The sequence below is a fragment of the Haemorhous mexicanus genome, chromosome 11, assembly GCF_027477595.1.
Source record: "Haemorhous mexicanus isolate bHaeMex1 chromosome 11, bHaeMex1.pri, whole genome shotgun sequence".
NCBI classification, from domain to species: Eukaryota; Metazoa; Chordata; class Aves; order Passeriformes; family Fringillidae; genus Haemorhous; species Haemorhous mexicanus.
This window is the reverse complement of record NC_082351.1, coordinates 14,644,229-14,666,844: the sequence shown is the minus strand read 5'-3', so window position 1 is coordinate 14,666,844 and position 22,616 is coordinate 14,644,229. Positions and strand designations below refer to the sequence as shown.

General features: G+C 46.5%; 1 protein-coding gene across 8 annotated transcripts in view; it reads left to right on the top strand.

Annotated features, from left to right (window-relative positions):
- Positions 1-22,616, top strand: part of GRIP2 (glutamate receptor interacting protein 2) — a 136,656-nt gene that overhangs the window by 81,572 nt on the left and 32,468 nt on the right. For 4 of the 8 annotated variants that reach the window (XM_059856570.1, XM_059856575.1, XM_059856572.1 and 1 more), the window contains 10 exons: positions 2,348-2,434; positions 2,700-2,775; positions 3,385-3,530; positions 8,669-8,816; positions 10,753-10,922; positions 14,587-14,751; positions 15,358-15,510; positions 15,732-15,918; positions 21,573-21,718; positions 22,340-22,420. In XM_059856570.1, coding sequence (XP_059712553.1) covers positions 2,348-2,434; positions 2,700-2,775; positions 3,385-3,530; positions 8,669-8,816; positions 10,753-10,922; positions 14,587-14,751; positions 15,358-15,510; positions 15,732-15,918; positions 21,573-21,718; positions 22,340-22,420 — 1,359 coding nt within the window. The remainder of the gene's footprint in view (positions 1-2,347; positions 2,435-2,699; positions 2,776-3,384; positions 3,531-8,668; positions 8,817-10,752; positions 10,923-14,586; positions 14,752-15,357; positions 15,511-15,731; positions 15,919-21,572; positions 21,719-22,339; positions 22,421-22,616) is intronic. The other 4 variants (XM_059856571.1, XM_059856574.1, XM_059856576.1 and 1 more) reach the window with 4 other exon arrangements.

The following is a 22,616-nucleotide window of genomic DNA, read 5'->3' as shown; positions in this document are numbered from 1 at the left end:
TGTTTTTAGAAGGGAAATGAAGCAATCTGCTTTCCTGCTAAGGGGCCCTGGCAGAAGATGGCGAGCCCAAATAACAGGGCTTATGTCCTGTCATGGGAGACTATATGCTCTTGCCCCCATTTGTTTTGATGATTGATGTTTCTGGTTAAAACAAATTCCTTGATACAGTTTCTCATCACAGCCTTTCCATTGTGAATACAATCTCCCAGTTATTCCTCATTCATTTACGCAGATCAATCAGACAATGATTGGGCAGAAGAAATAGAACAACTAAAAATAAAATGAAAGGAAAAACAAAACTAATAAAATCTAACATTTTGCCCCAGATAGGAAGATGTTTTACACTTCAGAGCTTTGCTGTAGCTGCTGCCTTTAGATGAAAAGTATTGAATATAGAAATGACAGTGTAAAGCCCAAAAGAATAAAATCTAATCTGGAGTAGATGGATCCGTATGCATCATTCCCCTCTCTTCTGCTGTAAATGTGAGTTTTTGCATTTACGCCTCTGGTAAAGCTCGCTGTGGCTTAAGTCTTCCACGTTCTCATGCTTCCTAGTGATGACCACTCTTAACCTTTCTCCATGGTATTCCTTATTCTCTGTGGTATTCCTCATGAGGAATCTGATAAACTGAACTTGCCAGCCAAGGAGTGGTGCCAGCTCAATCAATAGCAGCAATGAGAGATGTCCTCAGCTTTAAATGAGCAGGAAGAGCACACTGAGATAGTGACTTCTCTCCTGTGAGATTATTGGGGCTGTTTATGAATGGTCCAAACAAAATACAGGGAATTGTCAATTATTGCCTGATTCCAATTCATAGTGGGCTTTTATCTGCTGTGAGGGTTTGTTATGGCTGTGTATGCTCACCATCCCCCCACCTCTGTCTTTCCCTGGGCAAAGAGCAGAAATACAGCGCAATTCAATAACTTGTGCTTGTGGGTTTGACTTTTTCTCCCCACTCTGTAATTTCCTGCTTTGAAAGGGATCTTGCAAATCCAAATCTAGTTTTCAGGCTACTGTGTCCTATCATCTCTTTCTTAAATAAACCAAACCCTATGTTAACACTGGCTTAGGTTTCCCATCTCCCACTGATCTTATGAGAGGCTGTTGTAGCACTTCAAACTTCAATGCTTAGGACAGAAATTGGATGGCTTCTGAACTCATTTGCAGATACTTTATACCCTTTTCTTGGTATTTCAGTATCATCCCTTGGCTGGGAGCCTTCCTGTGCTCTGAGCACTCCTTTCTGGAGTATTTCTACACTATGTCTCTGTTAGCTGTCTGTGCACAGCAGTAGGAGCAAAGTGGGGACAGTGTTTGGAGGTTTATTTGGCCTCACTGTAGCTGGTCCCCAGGGCCATCTGCCTGCAGGCAGTACCGTGCCTCCATTGCAAGTCTTTTGGGTTAGTTTAGGGGCGGGGCTAAGCCTAATTTGGCTGCAGGTTGCAAGCCCTCGGGTGCTTGGTAGAAAGGATGGGTGTGATCAGTGAGGAGATTTGAACCTCCCCTCCTGAGCCAAGGAAAGTGGCAGTGTGGATGTGCCTAGGGCACCCCTTCGTCTCTAAGTCAAGTTCTTGGTCTTTTTTCCAGATTATCCTTGTGGCAATTCATGGCACTTGGTTTGAAAACTAGGAATTTTCAGAGTGGACCAGGCTGAAATGTCACGTGCAGTTCTGGGTAGAGAAGACTGGGAAATTGTCCCATATTCACTGCAGTAGTGCAATACATCATTAACTAGTAGGGGACATCAAGAGATGGAAACCATTTCTTTCTTTGTCTCTTTACTTTGTACATTTTGTATTTTGTACAAATAGTACTGTGTATTTAACATAAAAATACTGAATTGCCCCAAGGATCAGTTTAAAGGATTCGCTTAATCTTTTTTAAAATCCAAAATATGAGAGGTAAGGGAAAGAAACCAACTTTATGCATTGAGGATTTGGGATTTTCATTTTCTTTAAGGTCAGCTGGTGACTTGATTCCTTATGCTGCTACTGTTTTTTTTAATAAGTTTCTATCTGTGGCAGAAGCTTTTGAGAAAAGCTGAATGCATTAAAGCCAGTTGATAAACGAGATGGTTTTACTTGAATGTCAGGGTATTAACCAAGACAAATTTGAGGGGAGATGCACAACACTGAGCTGGTGAAATCATCTTAAAACCTGATGTTGGCTCTGATAAAGGTTCACGTGTCCAGGTTGGGCTCTTTTTGCTTCCAAGCAGGGAAAATAAAATATGGGTTTTGAGCTGGACTTTAATTTCAGTGTTGTTAGGATGAGTTTTTATACTGTTTTGCACTGTGGTTGGAAAGGTTTATCTGGGGTAACTGGGTCTTTCTCTCTTCCTTTTAGTGCCAGAAAGCAGTGCTGGCATTATTCCCAAGACCATTGAAGTGTCCCTCTACAAGGAAGGCAACAGCTTTGGCTTTGTGCTGAGAGGTTAGTAGCTTCTCGAGTGAAAAGCAGAAGCAGAGGTGGAAAGTGGGAAAAGTAAGAAGGTGAATAACAAAAACTCAGCAAAGTAGTCAAAGCATGTCCTGGAGAGGATCCCCTGTGCCTCTAAGGACTGCTGGCTGTCTAATCTAGGGCAGTGGTGTTGCTGGCAGGCTGTGGCAGCTGTAGTGTGATAAATGTCTCTTTGTCAGTGCTCTCACTCAGACTTTCAAACCTCCGGTGACTTACGGCTTTCCTGCTTTGATTGCAGGGGGAGCCCATGAAGACTGGCACAAGTCCAGGCCGCTGGTGCTCACCTACGTGAGGCCAGGCGGCCCTGCAGACAGGTACTGCTCGTGCCACACCTCCTCATCTGCCTTCACAGGACAGACAGCAGCTGTCCCCTGAATGTGTGCCCTTCCTGTCCTGCTGCTGGTGCCTCCCCGAGGCTTCTCATGCTGGTGGTGTGCAGTGCCTGTGCTGTGAGGGGCGGGGGGCACGGCGCTCCCAGGCTGGCCCAGAGCAGATGTTGGAGTTAAAGGCAGAAACTGCTCCTGCAGAGGCAGCCCCTGCATTGGCCCTGTGCAGCTGAATTGCTGATGCTGTGTTGGAAAGCAGGAGCCAGTCTATCTACTCTTGTGCTCATAATTTAATATGATGGGCTTGGTACTATAAATAACCCAGACTACAGTCCAAGGAGTGTTCTTCCATCCTCAGGATGAGAGTAATTGACTTCTTAATATGTGTGTGTATGTGTATACACACACACACACACACACACATGTGTGCATGCACAAATGAAATATGTTTCTATATTTACATATAGATAATATATATACACAGCAAATATATAGATATATAAATATAGATATTTATATAAAGCTATATAGATTATTTATCTAAATATCAATTAATATGTATACATGAAGAAGAGAATTGCCTTTGGCTTCTTACAGGGAAGGGTCCTTGAAAATTGGGGACAGGCTGCTGAGTGTGGATGGGATTCCTCTGCACAGCATGACCCATGCTGATGCCCTCAACATCCTGCGGCAGTGCAGCCAGGAGGCACTTTTCCAGATCGAGTATGATGTGACCATCATGGGTAAGCACAAGATGGTTGTGATGGGATTTTTTTTCTCTGACTGCCTGGGAAGAATATGAGACTAGAGACAGTAATGGGGATACTCAGTTTCAGTGGAAAAATTGCTGAGCAATGTGCTGCCAGCATGGATGTAGGGGGTAAAGTTCAAAGCTGGCTTCCTTAAATGCATTTGAAATGCCCTTATGCAGTGATGTGTCTTGATAGGAATGATGAGTGGCTTTAGAGGAGAGGGCAAAAGGGGATTTTCTAATGTAGGCAGGGAGGGCACAGGGGAAGTCAGAGCTAAAGGGGGCTGGAGTGCTCTGCCAGCGCTGCAAATAGCACTGTTAAATGTGAGCAAGGAGTGAGCTGCATGCAGGCAGGCTTGATGTGGCCTTGGTTCTGATTTTTGACCCCGCTTAATTCTGGAGCTTCCTTTTCTTAGAAACGTTATTTCAGATCTTCTGAAATAAATGAGGAGTGATCAAATGCTTGACCCCAAATGAGACAGAATTTACTGGAGGACAGAGGATGAGTATTTCTAAAGAGCATTTTACACAGTTTGAGGGTTTGGTGGGTTGGTGGTTGGGTTTTTTTTTTTTTCCCTTCTTTTGTTTTGGTTTTTTAATTTGATTTTAAGTTTCAAGCCCTGGGAAAGGGTTTATTATTAGCTACTGTAAAGTCATTTTGAGCTGGCTTTGTGACACACAGCTGTTACTGCAGGGAGCGTTGTTAATGAGTTTAGGGTTACCACAGAATTTGAAGCTGTGTTGGTTCTGGAAGCTTGTTGAGCTGTGTAGTAGGTTGTGATGTTTCATATCCATCTCCAGAGGGGTTTCTGCCTCCTGGAGCCATGAGCTTAAAACCCAACTTGGAGCAAAAATGGCCACGAAGGTGATTTGGTGTCTAGGTATTTCTTCTTGGCTAGCTCTCACCTAAAACTGTGAGGGTTGAGTGAACTTGGAGGGACAGCAGGGTTTTATGCAGTGGCTCTCCATCTTGTGTTGCTAATCTGTGGATCAAAACTAGAAATTTACCAAAACTGTAAAAGCTTCCCCTTTCTTAGATAATTTTTGCCTAGAGAGTGCTATCTGCAACCCTGTAAAGGAATATTATTTCCCTGCTTTCTTTTAAGGCAAGGTGATACAGGTGTTGTTGCTTACAATAATCTCTGCAGACAGTTTTGCAAGGCAGCAGCGAATAATTGCAGTGGGAGATGAGTACATTGTCCCCAGTTCACAACTATTACAGCCTCTGGAAGAGGATGAGGGAAGGGAAGAGCTGGTGCTGAACATGGTCTGGTGATCTTTTCAGCCTGAAGGAAGGACTCTTAATTCCCATTTTGAAAACCTGGTGAAGGGGCTGGGGATACCACAATGGAAGTGGTGCTTGTCCTGTTCATCCTCAGGAAAACAGAGGTTTTTATATGGTGCTCACTCTCTGCTGCAGCTGTATGTGCTGGGGTGGTGTGGGCTGACCCTTGAGGAGGGAAAGTTGTTTTTCTGCATCTGTCCTTGGTGAGAGCCCAGGGTTGCTGCGGGGGAGTGTTGAATCATGGCATTCCCCAGCTGTCTCTGTGGTTTTCCAGCCAAAATTGTGCACTGGGGATGATGTGCATGGGGCCAGCCCTGCTTTTGGTGTGAGGGATGTGGCAGCTGCCTGCCATTGCCATGAGCATCCCCTGCCTGTAGGGATTTCACCAGGGAGGCCAGGGAGGTATAGGATGGGACCATGGCAGGCTTTTTGTCAGGTTGGCTAAGATTTCTCAAGGCCACTGAAGGAATTAAAATAATCTGCTATTTCCATTTTAAATGAGTGCCAACTGCCCATGGACCCTCCAGGGGCACTGGGAAAATCTCTGCCCTTTGCTGATGCCAGATGAACTTAGCAATGAGCAGATGCTTTCCCATGGCTGCACTTTTATCTTATGGGCCTTTTGTAAAACAGGGGAGAATGAAAAAAAAAATCACCTCAAGTAAACTGACCAGCCAGAAAATGGTATTTGAGTAGTTACTTTGTAAATCATCTGTGTGTGCCGTGTACCAAGGATCTGGGCTGCGAGCCTTTAGGGTTGACATGAAAGAGGGCAGGGTGCTGCCAGAGATGATGGATGAGCAAAGCAGTTTACTGTGTCCTTTTCCTTCTCTCCCTTTCCCTGGCTGCCCCTCCACCCATTCAGTTTTAGGCTGAAGTTTTTTAAGCCTGTGGAGGTCTCCTGCTGACAGAGTGGAGGGCTGGTAGTGTCCCATAAGTGAGTGACTTGTCGGTGTCTGCCGAGCAGTGGCAGGGGCTAGAGCCTGAAGAGGGGCCCAGGAAGTCAAATGCCTCCATGAACCTATAAAGCTGCAGGGGACAAGAGCTGGTGGGCTGTGCAGGAAGGGCTAGCTCCCCAGTTTGGTTCTTCTAGGAGTTTTTGGTTTATTTTGTTTGCATTTGCAAGGGATGTCCCTTTCCTTCCCCCTTCCCCTTTCCTCTTTTCCCTTTCCTCTCTCCTATTTCCTCTTCCCCCTTTCCCTTCTTCTCATTTTCCCTTTTCTTTTCCATTTCCCTTCTCATTTTCTATTCCCTCCTATCTCCCAAAGTGCATTACAGCAGGAAAAATTCATCCCTACCATTACACTTGGTTTATTCCTGAAGCCATTGCACTTTCCAGGCTGGTTACAAGAGCCATTCCTCCTCAGAGAGGTGAGCAAAGCCATGTGAGGCTCAGAAACCTAGTGCAAGAATGAACCCCCCCCCCCCCCAACAGTACTTCCTTAAAAAGAAGCTTCTGAGAGAAAGATCTTCTAGAAAACACCTGCCAGCCCCTTGTTTTGAGTGGTGGGGTGATCGCCTTTCCCATATCTTCAGCACTGGGTTGAGTGAGAACCTGGAGCAGGCTCTGTTCCCCTTGTATCCATCACAATATTGCTGGGTACCCCGCAGGTGTATGGGTGTGAGCAGGTGTTGCACAGCCTTTTTTGCCCTCCTGGGAGGCTGTAGCTGTGTATGACGGTGCAGAAACACCTGCTGGTGCCAGTGCAACAATGCCAATTGGCTCCTTACAGTAAAGTTATTGCATGGCCTGCTCTGTCCCTTCCGTGTTTCCTTTAAAATTAGCTGGAGTGTAATAGCTCCATGTTAATCATGCCTCACAAATATTGCTGGATTGCTGACTCCTGACCTTTGATTTGAGGCAAATCTTCTCCTAGAATAATTACTAGAGGCTTGGCTGGTATTTCCTCGATAAATGCCTCTGTAAAATGGATTTGGAGCAATTCTTGTTTCTGATGGAAATGAGAATTAAAAGGAACAGTGAGGTGGCCCATGCTGTGTGTGGCAGGAGGAGTGACCATGGGCTGGCGACGGGACTGTGGTTTCCTGCAGTCTCACTAATAACCCTGGTCCTGAGGTCCTGAGGCTCTTTCTTCTCACCAGCATGCTTGAGACCTCCTTGGGAGGCACCTGGCAAAGCTGAGCAGCTTGGGCACTGGGTAAACGGGAGAGGAGGAGGTGTTTTCCTGGCAAAGAAAGATCCAGTGGTCCAGCAGGATCTTTTTATTTTCCTTATCTTCTTCCCTTCAGGTGGAGGGATATAAATCCATGTCCTTCTTCAGAGAATATGTGCTGGACATACACAGGCTGCAAAACTGACATACACCTGGTGTTTGCTGTTGGAAGAGATCCTCAGTCTCTTGGTGCTTCCTTTGCTAATAAACGCTTAAGTGCACCTTCTGCAGATTTAGCTGGGTGCTTTGTGTATCTTTTGATTAAACTGGGACTGTGCTTTTTACCTGGCTTGCTGATCTCCCCAGTGGTCCTTTTCATCAGAGAATAAACAGTGTTTTATGTGAAGCCTGCATAACCTTTAACGTGGCTCATTCCTCCTGCTTCCTCCCTTGTGAAAAAGGACACTGTAAGTAGACCAGAGCCTGAGCATCCCTTGACTGATCCCCAAGGGGAATTTCCAAGGTAAATTTCTATCTCCAGAGACTCAGTATCTTCAACAAATCTCAGAAAGACCTTGCTGCAGCTTAGCTTCCCAGATCTGCATTAAAGTTCCCCTTTACCAGAGAGCAAAAATGAGCCATGCATCAGGTTTGGAGCCAAGTACCATCAGCATTTTTAGTGGAGCGTATCTTTAGAAGGGAAAAGCCTTACTATGAATTATTAAAGGTTGAGGAGGCATCAGGTGCTCAGAGGGCTCTGCTGGCCTTTCCTTTGAAGTGATGGCTGAGTCTTCATGAGTGCTTTCGTGAGGGCTGTCACCTATGCATGGGGGTGCTGGTTATTGGATGTTGGATGGTGATAATGCATTTGAGAATCCCACCTCTTTGTGATGGCTTCAGGTAATCTGAAAGCAAATGTGTGTAACAGAGCTGGAGGGAATTTCTGCCTGATCAGCCAGAAACACAGGCTTTCTTTGCCCTCCCCCTTCCTCAGAAGAGATGGATAGGTTTGGTGCAGGCTTATGCTAACAGGTGCAATTTCGTAGGAGTTTCATAGTCTCACTTACAGCATCTATTAAGCTTACTGAAGAGATGCATCTTTTAAAAATGAGTTGCCTCTGCATTGTCTGATGGGGGTGGAGGCTGTTGTGAGCAGGGGGTTGTCAGTGCTCTGTCTGCTCCCACTGTCACACTAGAGGAGCTAGTCACACTAGAGGAGCTCAAACAAGCAGTTGAGGTGGTATTTTGAAGCTGGTGCTGAAGCACAGAGGAGTTGCCTGGCTTGTCATCTGCCACGAAACTTCTGAGTGCTTCAGATAGTGGGATCCTGTATCCTTGTGCCTTTTCATTTTGCTTTGTTTGGGAAAGAGCCAATAACAATGATGTCCTTATGTTCTTCCTTTTTTGTGCTTGTAATACCATTGATGTGACTGTTGCATAGCCTTTGAACAATCTATTCCTCAATATTGCTATTTAATCCAAAGTAAAGAGAGAGTTCTTTCCATGAGTGAATTGTTGTCATACTCTTTGTTATCATTAAGATTTTGTGCAGAGACAATTTTTCTTCCTGAGTGTTCTTCTTTATTAACTCACCATGTGACATGGACCATAGATATCCAAGCTAAAGATATGCTACTTCACGTGGCAAGTCAGCACTGTTGTCCAACCCCTGCATTTAGAGATGGAAAAGGCTGTATGAGGAGTGTCTTGAGGTTCTCTCTTGTTTTTCAGATACTGTAGCAAATGCTTCTGGTCCTTTACTAGTTGAAATAGCAAAGACTCCAGGGTCCACGCTGGGAATCACGCTGACCACAGCCATGCACCGGAACAAGCAGGTCATTGTCATCGACAAGATCAAGCCAGCCAGCGTGGTGGACAGGTACAGATCTGAACAGGCTGCTCCTACATCTGCTTTTCCTTTCTCTGCTGCTTTTTTGTCTCCTTGTTAGTTATAAGCCATTCTTCTCAGTCTTGCCTCGAAATCTTCAAGTGTACATGTTCTTAGTACTGTTTGTGCTAAAAATATCTGATGCACCAGCAGTGGGCACTCCTCACCAGGAATGCAGGTAACTCAGTGCATGTGAAAGCTGAGCTTTAAAAACCTCAGGTGTGACTGTGCTGGAGCTGTGAAAGGGCTGAAGCCTGTTAAGGAAGCTTCTGTCTGGAGCCTTTTCCTGCCGGATGAGGCAGGAAACGCTCTGCGTGGGGTTGCACAGACAGGGTGCTGTGCAGCACTAGCTGTGTTCAGCTCTGTTGCTGAGCTGAACTCCTGGCTCCCAGGATGTAACTATACTGCTGGGTGAGCCCTTAGCCATCCAGACTGGCTATGAGGGGCACTCTTACAAACATGAAAGATTTTTTGTGAAGCCAACAACCACTGACACAAACAGGAATGTGTTGGTTTTGCACAGCCTGGTTTTTGGTAGTGGAAGGTGCCACAGAGGTGGCTTCTGTGAGAAGCTGCTGGAAGATTCCACCCTGTCTGGCAAAGCCAATCAGATGGCTCTGAAGATGGACGTGCTGCTGGCCAAGGCTGGGCTGGGTAGAGATGGTGGTAGTGCTTGTGTGATAACATACTTCAGAGGAAAACCAAAAGGAAGTTTTGCATACAGTGTTAATTCCAGCTAGAGAAGAGGAGAAGGTGAAAACATGTGAGAGAAACAACATGGGGACACCATGGGTAGTGGAGAAGGAGAGGCAGGAGGTGCTCCAGGTATCAGAGCTAAGATTCCTCTGCAGGCTGTGATGAGACCATGGTGAAGCAGATGTGCCCCTGCAGCCTGTGGGGATCCATGGGGGTTGCAGAGATCCACCCACAGCCCCTGGGGATCCATGGGGATGCAGAGATCCATGGGGAATGCAGAGATCCACCCACAGCCCCTGGGGATCCATGGGGATGCAGAGATCCATGGGGAACGCAGAGATCCACCCACAGCCCCTGGGGATCCATGGGGATGCAGAGATCCATGGGGAATGCAGAGATCCACCCACAACCTGTGGGGGAGCTGCCCATGCTGGAGCAGGTGGGTGCCTGGAGGAGGCTGTGATCCAGTGGCAGACCCAGTGCAGAGAGAGGGCCCTGCTGCCAGGCTGGAGCAGCCTGTCCTTGGAGGACTGCACCCGTGGGAAGACAGAGCCATGCTGCAGCAGTTCTGGGAGGACTGTCTGCCTGTGGGGGGAATTCACATCGCAGCAGGTGTGGTAGGACTGCTGCTGGTGAGATTGGAACCATGTTGGAGAAGTTCACTGGGAACTGTCTCTGTGGGAGGGACCCCACATTCTCACAGGGGAAAAACTCCTCTCCCTGTGCAGTGGAAGAAAACTTCAGGTGATGAACTGACCAAAACCTTCACCTCCTGTCTTCCTCTGCTGTCAGTGGGAAGGAGGGAGAGATTACGGGAGGAAAAGGCTTTTTAAGGGCTTCCACTTCTCATTATTCTCTGATTTTGTTAGTAATAAAATCCCATCATGCCTTGAAGTTGAGCCTGTTTTGCCCTTGGAATGTTTTTTCCCAGTCCTTAACTCATGAACCCTTTGTTTAATTTTTTTTCTCTCCTCTGCTCAACTGTGGAAGGGGAGGGTGAGTGAGTGGCTGTTGTGGGTGCCTGGCATTGGGCCAGTGTCAAACCATGACAACCATCCTACCTGGGTAGTGCTTGAACCAAATTGGAATTTGAAAAAAAATTATATATAAAAAGAAATGAACAAGAATTTGAACACTAATTTGCAGTTGAATTTTGTGTGTGTTCTCCTTACTGAAAGGCTGTGGATTTTGGCCATGTGTGTAATTACCTCTCCTGCTGTTCCCTTTGCAGATGTGGTGCATTGCACGTTGGTGACCACATTCTCTCCATTGATGGCACAAGCACAGAGCACTGCTCCTTATTAGAGGCAACTCAGCTTTTAGCTGCCACTTCTGAAAATGTCAAACTGGAGATACTACCTGTTCACCAAAGCAGGCTGCCTTTGAAGCCTCCAGAAACAGGTGTGTCTTCTGTGCCTACACTGCTGGTCACCCTCAAAACTCACTTTAGGTCCCTATAAGGGGTTCTTGCTTTTGAATGCTGGCAACAGATTCCAAAGAGAGACATCTGTAGAGGGAAAAAAATTGATGAAATGTATGTGATTAGATGACGTTCTTCAAGGATGTGAATAGGAAAAGATACAACATTTGAACATCTGTGCTTGAATAGGGAAATTGGAGATGGGAATCCCAGAGTTTTGCAGTGCTGAGTACTGTGCGAGCCACTTCCTTAGTGCCTCAGATAAGAGACTTTGATCAAGAGGGAGGAAAGCAGCCTTGCTACTGGCAAATACATTTCCAAGCTCAGTTTTAATTTGCTGATTCCTCGTGAGGCTTTGTAAAGGATGTGTTCAGTAGCTGGACAGGGTCCTGATGAACTTCCAGAGCTGGAATGCAAGTGTTCATCTTTCAGACCAGCCTGCTTTAAAGGCAGCTGTGTCTGGGCAGCCAGGGGTAGAGTGAACGCATCCGTAGCTGCTGGTTTCCACCACCCATACAAAAGAAATACCAGGGAAGTAAATTCTGGCTCCAGTAAGATCAAGCCCAAAATGCCTGTAAAATGTCATTAGGAATTCACCCTGGTGAGCATTCTTGTTGCCCACTGTTAGTTACTCTCTCCACATGAGAAGCTGTCTCAGGCTCTCCTATAAATTTCATTGGGACCATGACCTCAGTATTAGTGTATTTATTGCAGCTCTTGCTTGCAGCTTTCTTACACTCTGTACTGGCAGTCTTGTAATTCAGGTGTTTTGAGTGTGACTGTTCAGTACCAGTCTCTTTTTCCACCATTTTCAATCACTTGTCTCTCAGGGACATGCATTTTAATAATATTGATGCACAGTAGCCCGGGGCATATCTGCTCTTTCCACTCTCTTCTAGGGAGGTTTGGGGAAAGGAAGAAAATATCTTATGGCCTTCCTTAAACTGATACAGTGAAACCTAAAACCATCTCCATGTCTAGAAATAAATTCCTTAAACGTCCAGTCCAAATTGTGCAGAATTGAAGCAGTTTAACAAAGTGAATGGATGGCTTGACCTTTGTGCCCAAGAAAACATGGAAAACTGTAATCCTTTTTCACAGGCTTTAAAATGAAGTATTCTCCTCCTTCCATTAGAGCCCTGCCCTTAATCTTCTTGAGAATATGTGCATTGAGCAGCTGCTCAGGAGAAGGAGGCTCTGTGGAAGGACAGCTTGGTGTGATCAGAGCCTGTTTACCCAAACCTCCATACACAGATCAGTTTGCTGTGGCAGAAATACAGAACACAAACTTAGGACAGCAGTTGCAACACATGAGCATGAAAACTCAGGGATGTAACTTTGGATTAAACTCTTTAACAAGTGAGGGATCCTAGAGAAGGATGCTGTGCCAACTCCACAGGCTGCTTTTCTGAGTTTAGCAAACAGGAAGAGTGAGGAAACATGGACCCTGCAAGAACAAACTCTTGTGGCTGGCAAGAGAGTTGGGCCCAGGGAAAGAAACTGAGGAGAGGATATGATGCAAATCCATCCCTGTTCAGCACTTGCATTACTGAGTCCTTTCAGCCTGTGAATGCATGGTGTTCATCATTCTATTTTTTAAAAGTGGTTTCTTGTGTAATCAGCATCTAGTTGGAGGAGATGGAGAGAGATCTGGTGCTGGATCAGTTGCCATGCAGAAATATGGCCTAATGCTGAAGCATGGGATTTGTCAAACTGAGTTGGCTTTCTCTGTGGTTCTGGGGGCACTTGGAGAGTTTGTGGGAGGATTATGCCCTGCTCACAGGATCAATGGGGGCAGATGGTGCCCAGGAGCAGTGCTGGGACGGATGGGTTTCCCCAGGCAGGGATGATGTGTGAAAGATTGGGGAAGGCTGTTGTAAGGGTTTTTTCACAGAATTGTCCAAAATGCCTCCTCTCCCCGAATTTGCTGACAGCTGAGTTTCAAAGGCACATTTTTTCTGTTGTCAATGTAAGCTAAGAATTAATAGACAAATGGGAGAGTTTCAGTTATTATAAGTGGATTAAATGATTTTGTATATATGCCCATAAGCTCTGTCCCCTATGTTCAAAGTGTTTAATTTTATCAAGAACTTTTCTTTTTGTCTAGCTATAGCTAATTTGATTGTTGTTTTTAAAAGCTGCCTGGCTCAAAATTTACTTTTGAAAATACACAAAATAGAAACCCCAGAGCTGGAAGTGTATTTTTAAAAGCTTGATAGACTAAGTGTTAAACTCACTAAATGTTTAGCAAAGATTAAATATAATCACTATATTGTCTGAGAAATCTGACCTAAATGATTTAATGCCTGCGATACACACACAGAAAATGGATTTCTTCTGTTCAAGGCACTAACAGATGACCTTTAGAGGAGATCTCTGGGTGGGCTCAGTAAACAAAATAAGTCCCTCTCCCAGGTTTGCACCCTAAGAAGGTTCTGGTAGTGCCAGTGATGGTGGCATTTCTGCCTGGTCAGACGACTCAGAGGCAGGAGGAGATGTCATCCTGGGAAGGTGGTGGCATATCAGTGCAAGTGGCTGTGAGATGAAGAACCCTGGGATAATGTGTGGCTGCGGTGATGCTCTGCTGTGGGATGCTCTCCATGCTTAGCTGAAAAAAACCGCTTGAAATCTTGCTTGTTAGCCAGAAGTTCCTCTTGGAGGAAAACAGATTCAGGCAGCATGGTGTAGAGATTTGGAAAAGAACACCTGGTGTTGAACAAGGAAAACCAAACTGACCCTGTGCTGCCCAGGGGAAAAAGGAGCATCAGTGACAACAGATAAAGGACCTGTACCTGGGCACTGTTTGAGGCACTTCAGAAGAGACTTGTGGCTTTGTGACTTGGTGTTGCAAAGCTTCAGTTCCTGGACAGGGGTTTCCAGATGATGGATGTCACGCTGCAACAGACTCTGCCCGCGTATGCTGTGGTTAGGGTTGAAGTTAAAGCAGTGCTGTGCCCTTGAACAGGCTCTGCCATGTTGGTGCTATGCTTTTCTTTACTGTTTGCCACAGCATTGGCATATTTCCTCTGCTGGTGGCCTCCTTAATTTAAGCAGTGGTGTACAAACCCCCTTTTGTTGTGGTGAGCTGGAGGTGTCTCCCTGCTTCTCCTGCCTTTCATCCATGTGTGCATTCTTGTGCAAGAGTAGCCACTAAACAAGTGAATGCTGAAGCCGAGCAAAGTGCTCACAGCACGTGGGGAAGGCATTGAGCCTTGTCACGGGGAGGGCAGCTCTGGAGCAAGGTGGGAAACAGCACAAGGAGGCTTCCCTGGTGCTGTCAGAGAGTGTTGATGGCCTCTGCAGGAAACTCCTGGCTGGATGGAGCTTCTGCATGTCACACAACAGACTGCAAATGGTAATGACATGTGTGCACTGCCAGCACGGCTGAGTCAGGCTGGTGGCACTGGATGCAGAGTTTTATTGTGGGAAAGGGGTGGATTTCTGCCACTTTGCATCAAGTGTCATGAGGTTACATGGGGTTGCATTTTTGCTGCTGATGCTTGACACACTGTGGTTGGGTCCTGACTTGTTCAGAGGCAGTATAAAGCTCTTTTCTACAATCTCCTGGCTTATGGTTCTTACCTTTTCTTTCTCTCATTTCTCCTTCCTGCCTGTGGCAATTTCTGCTCCCCTGGATGCCATCAGTCAAGGTCCAGAAGAGTGACCACCATCACTGTTGGGACCCCTGTGTCAACTACTGTCACACCCACCACCCTGGACACTGCAAGACACCCACTTGGACCCAGACATCTGGACAGGATTACTGCAAATGTAACCTCAGTGCATGGCATTTGCCCTCATCCTGCCCGTGTTCGTTCTTGTTGTGACCCTCCATTTCCTTAACATTCAGATCCATAGTGTGGCTTGTCACTTGTTTTCTCCTCAGTCATCTAGTTCTGCTTCCACAGCCCAGTGCTGAGGTACAAAATCAGTATCTGCAGCCCAGCACACACAGATCTGGTATCTGAGACAAGAGCAGTGTGCTGGGCAGACCCATGCACCCATCCTGTAACCCCACATTCCCATGCCTGGTTTCTAACAGCAAAAATGAGTTTCTGTGGGACAGGGAAGGGCGTCTCTGGTGTTGTGTAGGAATGTGATACAGCTCATCCAGCTCAGCCCTAGTGCCAAACTGCTTGTTAACAGCAGGATTATGGCAACTTCAAAATCTCTAGATGCACTTCTTGTCAGGAGTGGGCTCTGTGCTGCCCCAGGTTTCTTGTCTTGTGGCAGTAAGATAGGGAAGAGGACACACTGCACTGTGCCCAGACTGTTGGAAGCAAACATTCCTTGAGTCTTGAGCCCTGGAAAGGAGGAGCTGCTTCAAACCTGTGAGGTGTTTGGTGACACTGTTAGTGAGTGAACTGCTGCTGCAGCCCGCTGTGCACATCCCTAATGCACTCTGTGTGTCCCCAGCTCTGGTGGCTGCCAACTTCTCGTCTCCCACCATGAACGCGCAGGGATTCCCGTGCCAGAACTCCAACACGCTACCTCGCAGCTCCCACCCCATGAGCCCCCGCACCACCCTGCTGAGGAGGAGGCAGAAGAAGAAGGAGCACAAGAGCTCACGTAAGAGCAGTCCTGGGCCAGGCTGGGTTGGAGGGAGTGTGCACACTTGCCTTGCCATCCTTGTTGTCTGTGGTTAGCCGGGGTAGAGCCGCTCATCTCAGCACTGTCAGTGCCTCCCTCATCCTCAGTCACTGTCCCCAACACCACCAGACCAAGGTCTGGACCCAGGCTGTTATGTTGACAATGGCTGCCCTGACCTTCTGTCTCTCTCATCCTCTCAGTGTCGCTGGCCTCCAGCACGGTGGGTCCTGGCGGGCAGATAGTCCACACGGAGACGACAGAGGTGGTCCTCAGGGGAGACCCTCTGAATGGCTTTGGACTTCAGCTCCAGGGAGGCATCTTTGCTACGGAAACTCTGTCTTCCCCACCTCTCGTCCGTTTTATTGAGCCTGACAGCCCGGCAGAGAGGTTAGAGACCTTGCCCTTGGATGCTGATGGTGCTGCTACTGAACATTTCATGGTTTGGTTTGTTTTCTCTCCTCAGAGGCTCATTTAGATATTTACTATCATCCTTGTAATATCTCCCATTCTTCACTGGGCATGGTTTACTGTCACTGCCATTTCTGCACTCGTCGGCTGACCGCGGCCTCCCTCGCACCCCAGGTGAACGTCTTGGCACCAGGCTGCTGCTGGTCTGGGAGGAGGAGGAAGGGAGTGTGTGTCTGTGTGAGAGTGCCATTCCCATTCCCTTTCTTTCTTTCTTTCTTTTTTTTTTTTTTAAATTCCTCTTTGAAAGATAAATCTTTTGTATAGGTGCAAAAAGGGGAAAGGTCTAAATAAGTGGCCCCTGCAAAATGTTTTCTGACTGATTTCATTGTAGCAGAGCCCAGCTGTATAAACTGGCCATAAAGACAAGGCTTTGAGCCACAGAGACAGGGCTCTAGTTGAGGAGTGGGTAGGTGCTGCAGTTAATCCCTCCTGCTTTTGGCTGTGTAATGCTGGGAAAAGTGCAGAAGGGAGGAGCAGCATTAACTGCTCTCTGTCACCCTGAGGACACTGGGAGCAGTGACTCCTCCAGTGGTGGAGCCTCAGCCCTAGAGTTCAGCTGCTCTCAGTCCTGGTTCCAATGCTAGATTCAGAGTTCTGCTGGCTGGATTGAGTCTGCTTGACTGTCTGTGCACTACAGTCTAGGTGTCTTCCAGTAAGGCTTTTGTAACTAAACAGGTCAAGTCCTAGCATGGCTTGATCTCTTGAGGGGTTTAAAGGAGAGCTGATTTTTTTAGTCTGGAACTTAATGTCCCTGTGCTCATTTCTCTTCCCACCATTGATTACCAGTGTTGTCTGTCCTCCCTAAGGGTGCCATAGGTGCAGCAATGTGGCAGTACTCAGTGCCTGCTGCAGAACCTTTCTTGGAGAAGTCTCTGATGGCCCCATCAGCATATGCTGAAGGTTTGGTGCCTCCAAGCCAGCCCAGAAAAACAGCACATGGGGGAGTTGTAGACTCATATGGCAGGGAAAGTGTCTGCAAAATAAAATGCAAGTGCTGTGCAGACTGGTCTCTGTGTTGTAGCTTCTCTGGTCAGCCAATGCAGAGGCAAGGTGGAACAGGAGTACCTGGTGCTTGTGACTGTGGGAGGACAATGACAAGGGGCTGGCACAGGAAAAAGAGCTGTCTTGATGCATGTTAAGAGAGATTTTAAAAGCCTGCTATGCCTTTTGTTTGTTTGATTGTTTCCAAACAGGGTTTAAAAATTAAGGTGATGGCATTACGTTTTTTTTAATCTTCTATTGTGGGTGAACTTGGTTCATGTTGCGAAGCACCAAACTCCTTTTATAAATCAGGCAGCAACAAAGCCTGCTGTCCCAGGGGATGAGGGAGATGTGCTGAAATCTGACTGGCTTTGCTTTATCCTCTTGCCAAGCCTGGAGGAAAAGTAGCGAGTGGTGGTGCAGCCTTGCCTGGCTCTGATGTGTCACACGCGCTGCTCGCCCTGCGCTGCCCGCCCGGCAGCATTCACGCTCTTCTGGCTGCTGCTTCCTGGAGACTGGGAGCAATCCTCTCTGCATTTGCAGCCTGGATTTGATTTGGGGATTAAATCTCTACTGTGCATTTCATTCTTTCCTAAATCATACTGCTCTTCCTAGCTGGCAGGAAAATGCTCTCTTTCCTCCCCATCTTGGAAGTGATAAGTTCACTGGGTTTGCAGTGAAGTGAAAAAGGCAGTTTTATGTTTTTATTTAATTTTTTGTTTCTTGCTGTTTCACAGAGCTCTTTGCTCCATCATTCAAGATACATTTTTCCCTGCTCTTCAGAGGTTCTGCTGTATCTGCTGCCCAAGACATTAGAGCCCTTTTCATCCCCTATACCAGGCTGGGTTCCCAGCTGAGGCTGGGCTGTGCTCTTTCTTGTGCTGTAGTTTTTGCTCTTTGCCAAAAAGGTGAGCTCTGGGGATGTAGGGATCAGGATCCCTAGGACCCTGGATCGGACCTGGATGTTCACACACTCTGCAAAATCTGTGGATCTGAATGTGCTGTTGTACAAGCACGTGATCCTCACTGGCTTTGTCCATCTGGATTGTTGTGGAGGAGCTGCCTCTGGGGTGCCCAGCAGGTGTGAGTACTACCAGGGAGGTGCATGACATCATCCTCTTTTCAGGGATGTTGGGCTGCCTCACATTTATTGTCTGCTTTGTGCTAGCTTGTGCCAAGAGATTTGGTGCAAAAAATTCACACCTGTCTGACTTGTGATTTGTTTAACTGCAAATAGCCTCTAATAGACCTCCCTCCCCACCTGTTGTTTTGTTTCCAGGGTGCATGATTAAGCCTTTGGGTTCTGAATGAGACAGTGATTCAGCCCCTGTTATCGGCAGGGAGGGTAGAAGGGGAAGAAGCCTGACATCCCCTCTTGGCTGCCTTGAAGCACACAGCTTTTGTGTCCTTCCTCCCCCAGCTGTCATTGGCAGCAGAGGGAGAGTATCTGACTTCTCCATCCTGGTATCCAAAATCAATGCTTCCTGCTGAGCTACATGTTTTGTAGCTCTGCTCAGACACAGTTGTTTGATCATTGTGTTTCTGCCTTTTGGGTATGAGTAATTTGCAAAAGCGAAGTTTAGCAGCTGGCTGAAGCTGTCAGCAGAGCTTTGATCCATTAGGGGCTGAGACTCACCCACCAAAGTGCAGCCACAGATGTGCACACACACACAGATGTGCAAGTCTGACCTGTGCAAGCTGGCTCAGGGGCATGGAAGGGCACAAGGGATGAGTTTCTGCATCCATCAGTGTGGCCATGATCAGAACTGCTGCCCCCACTGCTGCGTGACCATGCAGATGTAGATGATGCTGAGTGAGCTCTTCAGTGTAGATCTGCCCAAGGCTTGAATATGTGCTGCTCTGTATCAAACAAGACATCTCTGCTGCTCTGTTGCTGTCTTTAAGCCCAAGGAATGAGTCATGGCAAAATGCAAATCTGCTCTACCCCAGGGAGATATTCCCATCATGGACTCCAGCACATCCATAGCACTGTCTTTCATTCCAGAAGATGCCTGTACTCCTTTCTTTCTGATTTTAAGACACTTCTGCTCCCACAGTCTGAAAGCACTTTTTAGGTGCTGATGTTAGACTGAGCATCTCTGAGACAAATGCCTTCTCTTTGGAAAAGCTGTCTGAAGGTTCTTGTAGGATCCCATGGCAGAGCAAAGGAGAGCTCTGCAAGACCCTTGGCTCCCCAGGCTCCACTCTCAATGCAAGGTCTCATAACAACTGGAGATGGATGTCTCTGGAATGATTCTGAAGGGTTAACAAGAGATGTCAGGCCTCTTTGTACTTGGCAGAGGAAGCCAGAAGATTGTGGCATCACATCACAAACTTTTACAAACCTGTAAGACCAGGGCTTAAACAACTGTGATTAGCTGAGGCTAATAATAAAAGAAATAAAATATCTCTAACCTAGAAGAGCTGTTGGCTGTAAAAGACTCAGGCAAATGCACCTTGAGTGAAAAATCATGAGAAGTGGCTGTTTTGGGAGAAGGCAGCTCTGGTGGGAGAGCTGGCAAACGTTTGCTTTGGTGCAGAGTAGAAGTATCCTGTAAGCTTCCAGCCCTTGTGGCTAAAATGGATTGTGTCCCTGTGTGACCTTGAGATGACAGTGATGTCTGAGTGACGCAGCTGTTGATCCCTTCTTTGCAAAAGGTGCACTGCCACCATAGCAAGAGACCTCTTGGTGACAGAGGAGTCATCTCTGTTGTACTTGGTGCTATCTTTGTATTTATAAGCTGATATTTCTACATGGCTGCATAGCCACAAGTTCAGTAGAGGACTGTAATTAAACTTGATGTGGTTTATTCACAAGGGTGGGTTCATTTATACATCATGGAGTTATCTGTCCTAATCCAAGAATCCTTGAACAAACAGCTCTGAATTTGCATCTCGTAAAGTAGCCAGCATTTTTCCATGGGCGCCATGAACTCAGGCAGAAGTGTGAATATACCTTCCGACCAGTAAAATAACCTCCCTGGGCTCTCTCCAAACTTGTTCATATCTCAGCTTTTGATGGGCCACTGGCACAAGCTGTTGTGCTTGCTCATTTTTCTTGAATTCAGATGTGTGTACTTTTTCTTGATACCTCGGCCTTTCATACACATCCTGTTGTTTGGACGTGAATTAAATAGCCAAGTGTCTGTCGCCTTTGATGCCTTTGTATGCCTGGAAGCTGTGGTACTGTGTTTTCTTACAACTGAATTGGGTGTGAGTGATGAAGAGTGACTGGAAGGTTTAGTAAAAAACAAGCTGTCTTCTGTGAGGTATCTGTGAAAGAAAGGGGAAAACAAAGATGTGTTTGATCATTAAACAGGAAGGGAATAAAGATTCTCTGGAGAAGGCTTAAAACAGGATAACTAATATCTTCTGGAGAATCTTTGTGGTAAAATAACTCTACATTTTGAGGGGAACCTTAGACTTGATGCCATAACCCTTAACCTCTTTTGGAGACCACTTTGTAGCTTATGTTAGTGATGAGTGAAGGATGGTTTCCCAAGGTCTGATCTAGTGGACAGCCAGGTGGTTAGTGGAAAGTCTAAAAAGATGTAGTTAAAGTGAACAACTGCTAGAGGAGAAGGGAGATGAGCGATTTCCCATGGTTTCAGGGAGCACTGCAGTCTTGTTTTTGTAGAGCCATGGGCCAGCCCTGGTGGGAGCTGACTGAGATAATGTGGGGGATAACTTGGAGGATCATCTTGCTGGTGTTGCAGTATCTGTAAAAAAAAGGGAGTGTGGGTGGATACTGAATGTAGGAATGTGTGAAAAACACCTTGCTTATAAATGCAGGGGTTCCCAAGAGATAAACTGTGCTGTAGCAGTACATTTCCAACATAGCCATGCCATCGTGCTCTCTTTCCAAAGTAAAAATCCTGCTGATCTCTGTTCCTGGAGAAAGTGGGTCTAAAGCAAGAGCCCCAAAGGGTCAGTTGTGGGTATATTGTCAGGCCATCACACTGGAATAATATTGGCCTTTCAAGGCAGTTAAAAAGTATCACTGTGCATTTGGCTTCCAGAAATGCAATTAGAAGGGATAATTGATTATCTAATCTGCTGAGACATTTCGGTGAGTTTATTGGATTGTAGCTTCAGTATTTGCCATGAACTAAGCAGAGGAATCTGTGCAATTTTCAATGCCATTAGTTTGTGTTCCAGAGGGTGCAGGTGCATGAGAAGAGCTGTTTGTGGTTAGACAGGGAAGGAAGTCACATTCCCTTGTGTTTATCATTCTCATCTCTCTGCCATGGTGTTGATTTTTAGAAAGGAGAGGGTTAGTTTTTATCCCCCTTGGTTGTTGCAAAAAATGTGACCAGAAATGATTATCTAGGAGCAAAGTATGTTTGAACTTTAGAAACCAACAAAGGTTTGCCTCCTTGTACCCTTCCAGGGACCCTGTGATGGGCACAGCAAAATGAGTTATTTTCTCTTTGGGTCCACCTCTGCAGAATATGTCAGTACTTTGTGTGTCTTCTGACAGATTTGCCTGGCTTAAGTAACTCATGGCTGGCTGTGGGGTTGTTTTCTTCCTCCTTCCCTCTTTTTCCTTGTCTCCTTGTTCCCGTTCCCTCTTTTCCCACTGTGAACTGCAGGTGTGGACTGCTGCAGGTAGGAGACCGAGTCCTTTCCATCAACGGCATCGCGACGGAGGACGGCACCATGGAGGAGGCCAACCAGCTGCTGCGCGACGCGGCGCTCACCAACAAAGTGGTGCTCGAGATCGAGTTCGACGTCGCAGGTACGTTCCCTGAGGAGCTGCTGCTCCTCCCTGCCCGTGGGACTCTGCCAGTGCCTTTGCTAACCCACAGGAGGGAGCGTATTCACCAGGCTCGGAGGGAGGAGTGAGAGACCCTGTGAGGATCTTCTCCATTTCTTGTTGTTCTCTAACATGCACTGAGGTGGAAGGTTCTTCTGATCCTTTCATAAATGTTCTCTGCTCACTGCTTGGCTGAGATAAGCCTAAGGAGTAGATGAAGAGGACACACTTTAAATATTTGCTCATTAATAGGAATAACATTCATATTCATTTATCGCCTTGAAGTCAGGAGGAAGCCAAAGATACAGGCTAGGGGTAAAGTGCAGTTTTGTATTAAAAAAGATTTTTTTTTTCCATTTACATTGACAGAGCTGCTTCAGTTTCGAAATACAGTGTGATGTGAGCACTTGATGTTCAGAGCATGTATTTTTAATGAGAATCCAAATTTCAACCTGAAGTCCACAGGGCCTCAGATAACCTTATTTGAACCAATAAAGCAGTGCTTTATGGGCTTGTTTTCTTGGTTCCAAAGAAATCATCCATGCAACTGAAAACTCTCTTTTTTCTCCTTATTTTCTTTTTTGTTTGTTTTTTGCTTTATAGAGTCTGTCATACCCAGCAGCGGTACTTTCCACGTTAAATTGCCCAAGAAAAGAGGTGTAGAGCTTGGAATTACAATCAGCTGTAAGTATTGCTCAGACTTGCAGCAGCCGTTGCAAGAGCCTCTGCTTTCCACACAGGCATTTTAGAGGACTCAACAGAGAAATAAGATCATGTGGGGTTTCTGTGGCACTCCAGAGCTCGTGATTTATCCCAGAATGAATCAGATGTGTGGTTCCTGCCTCCATGAGCTGGCAGCTGCAGAGAAAAGCAGCTGCAT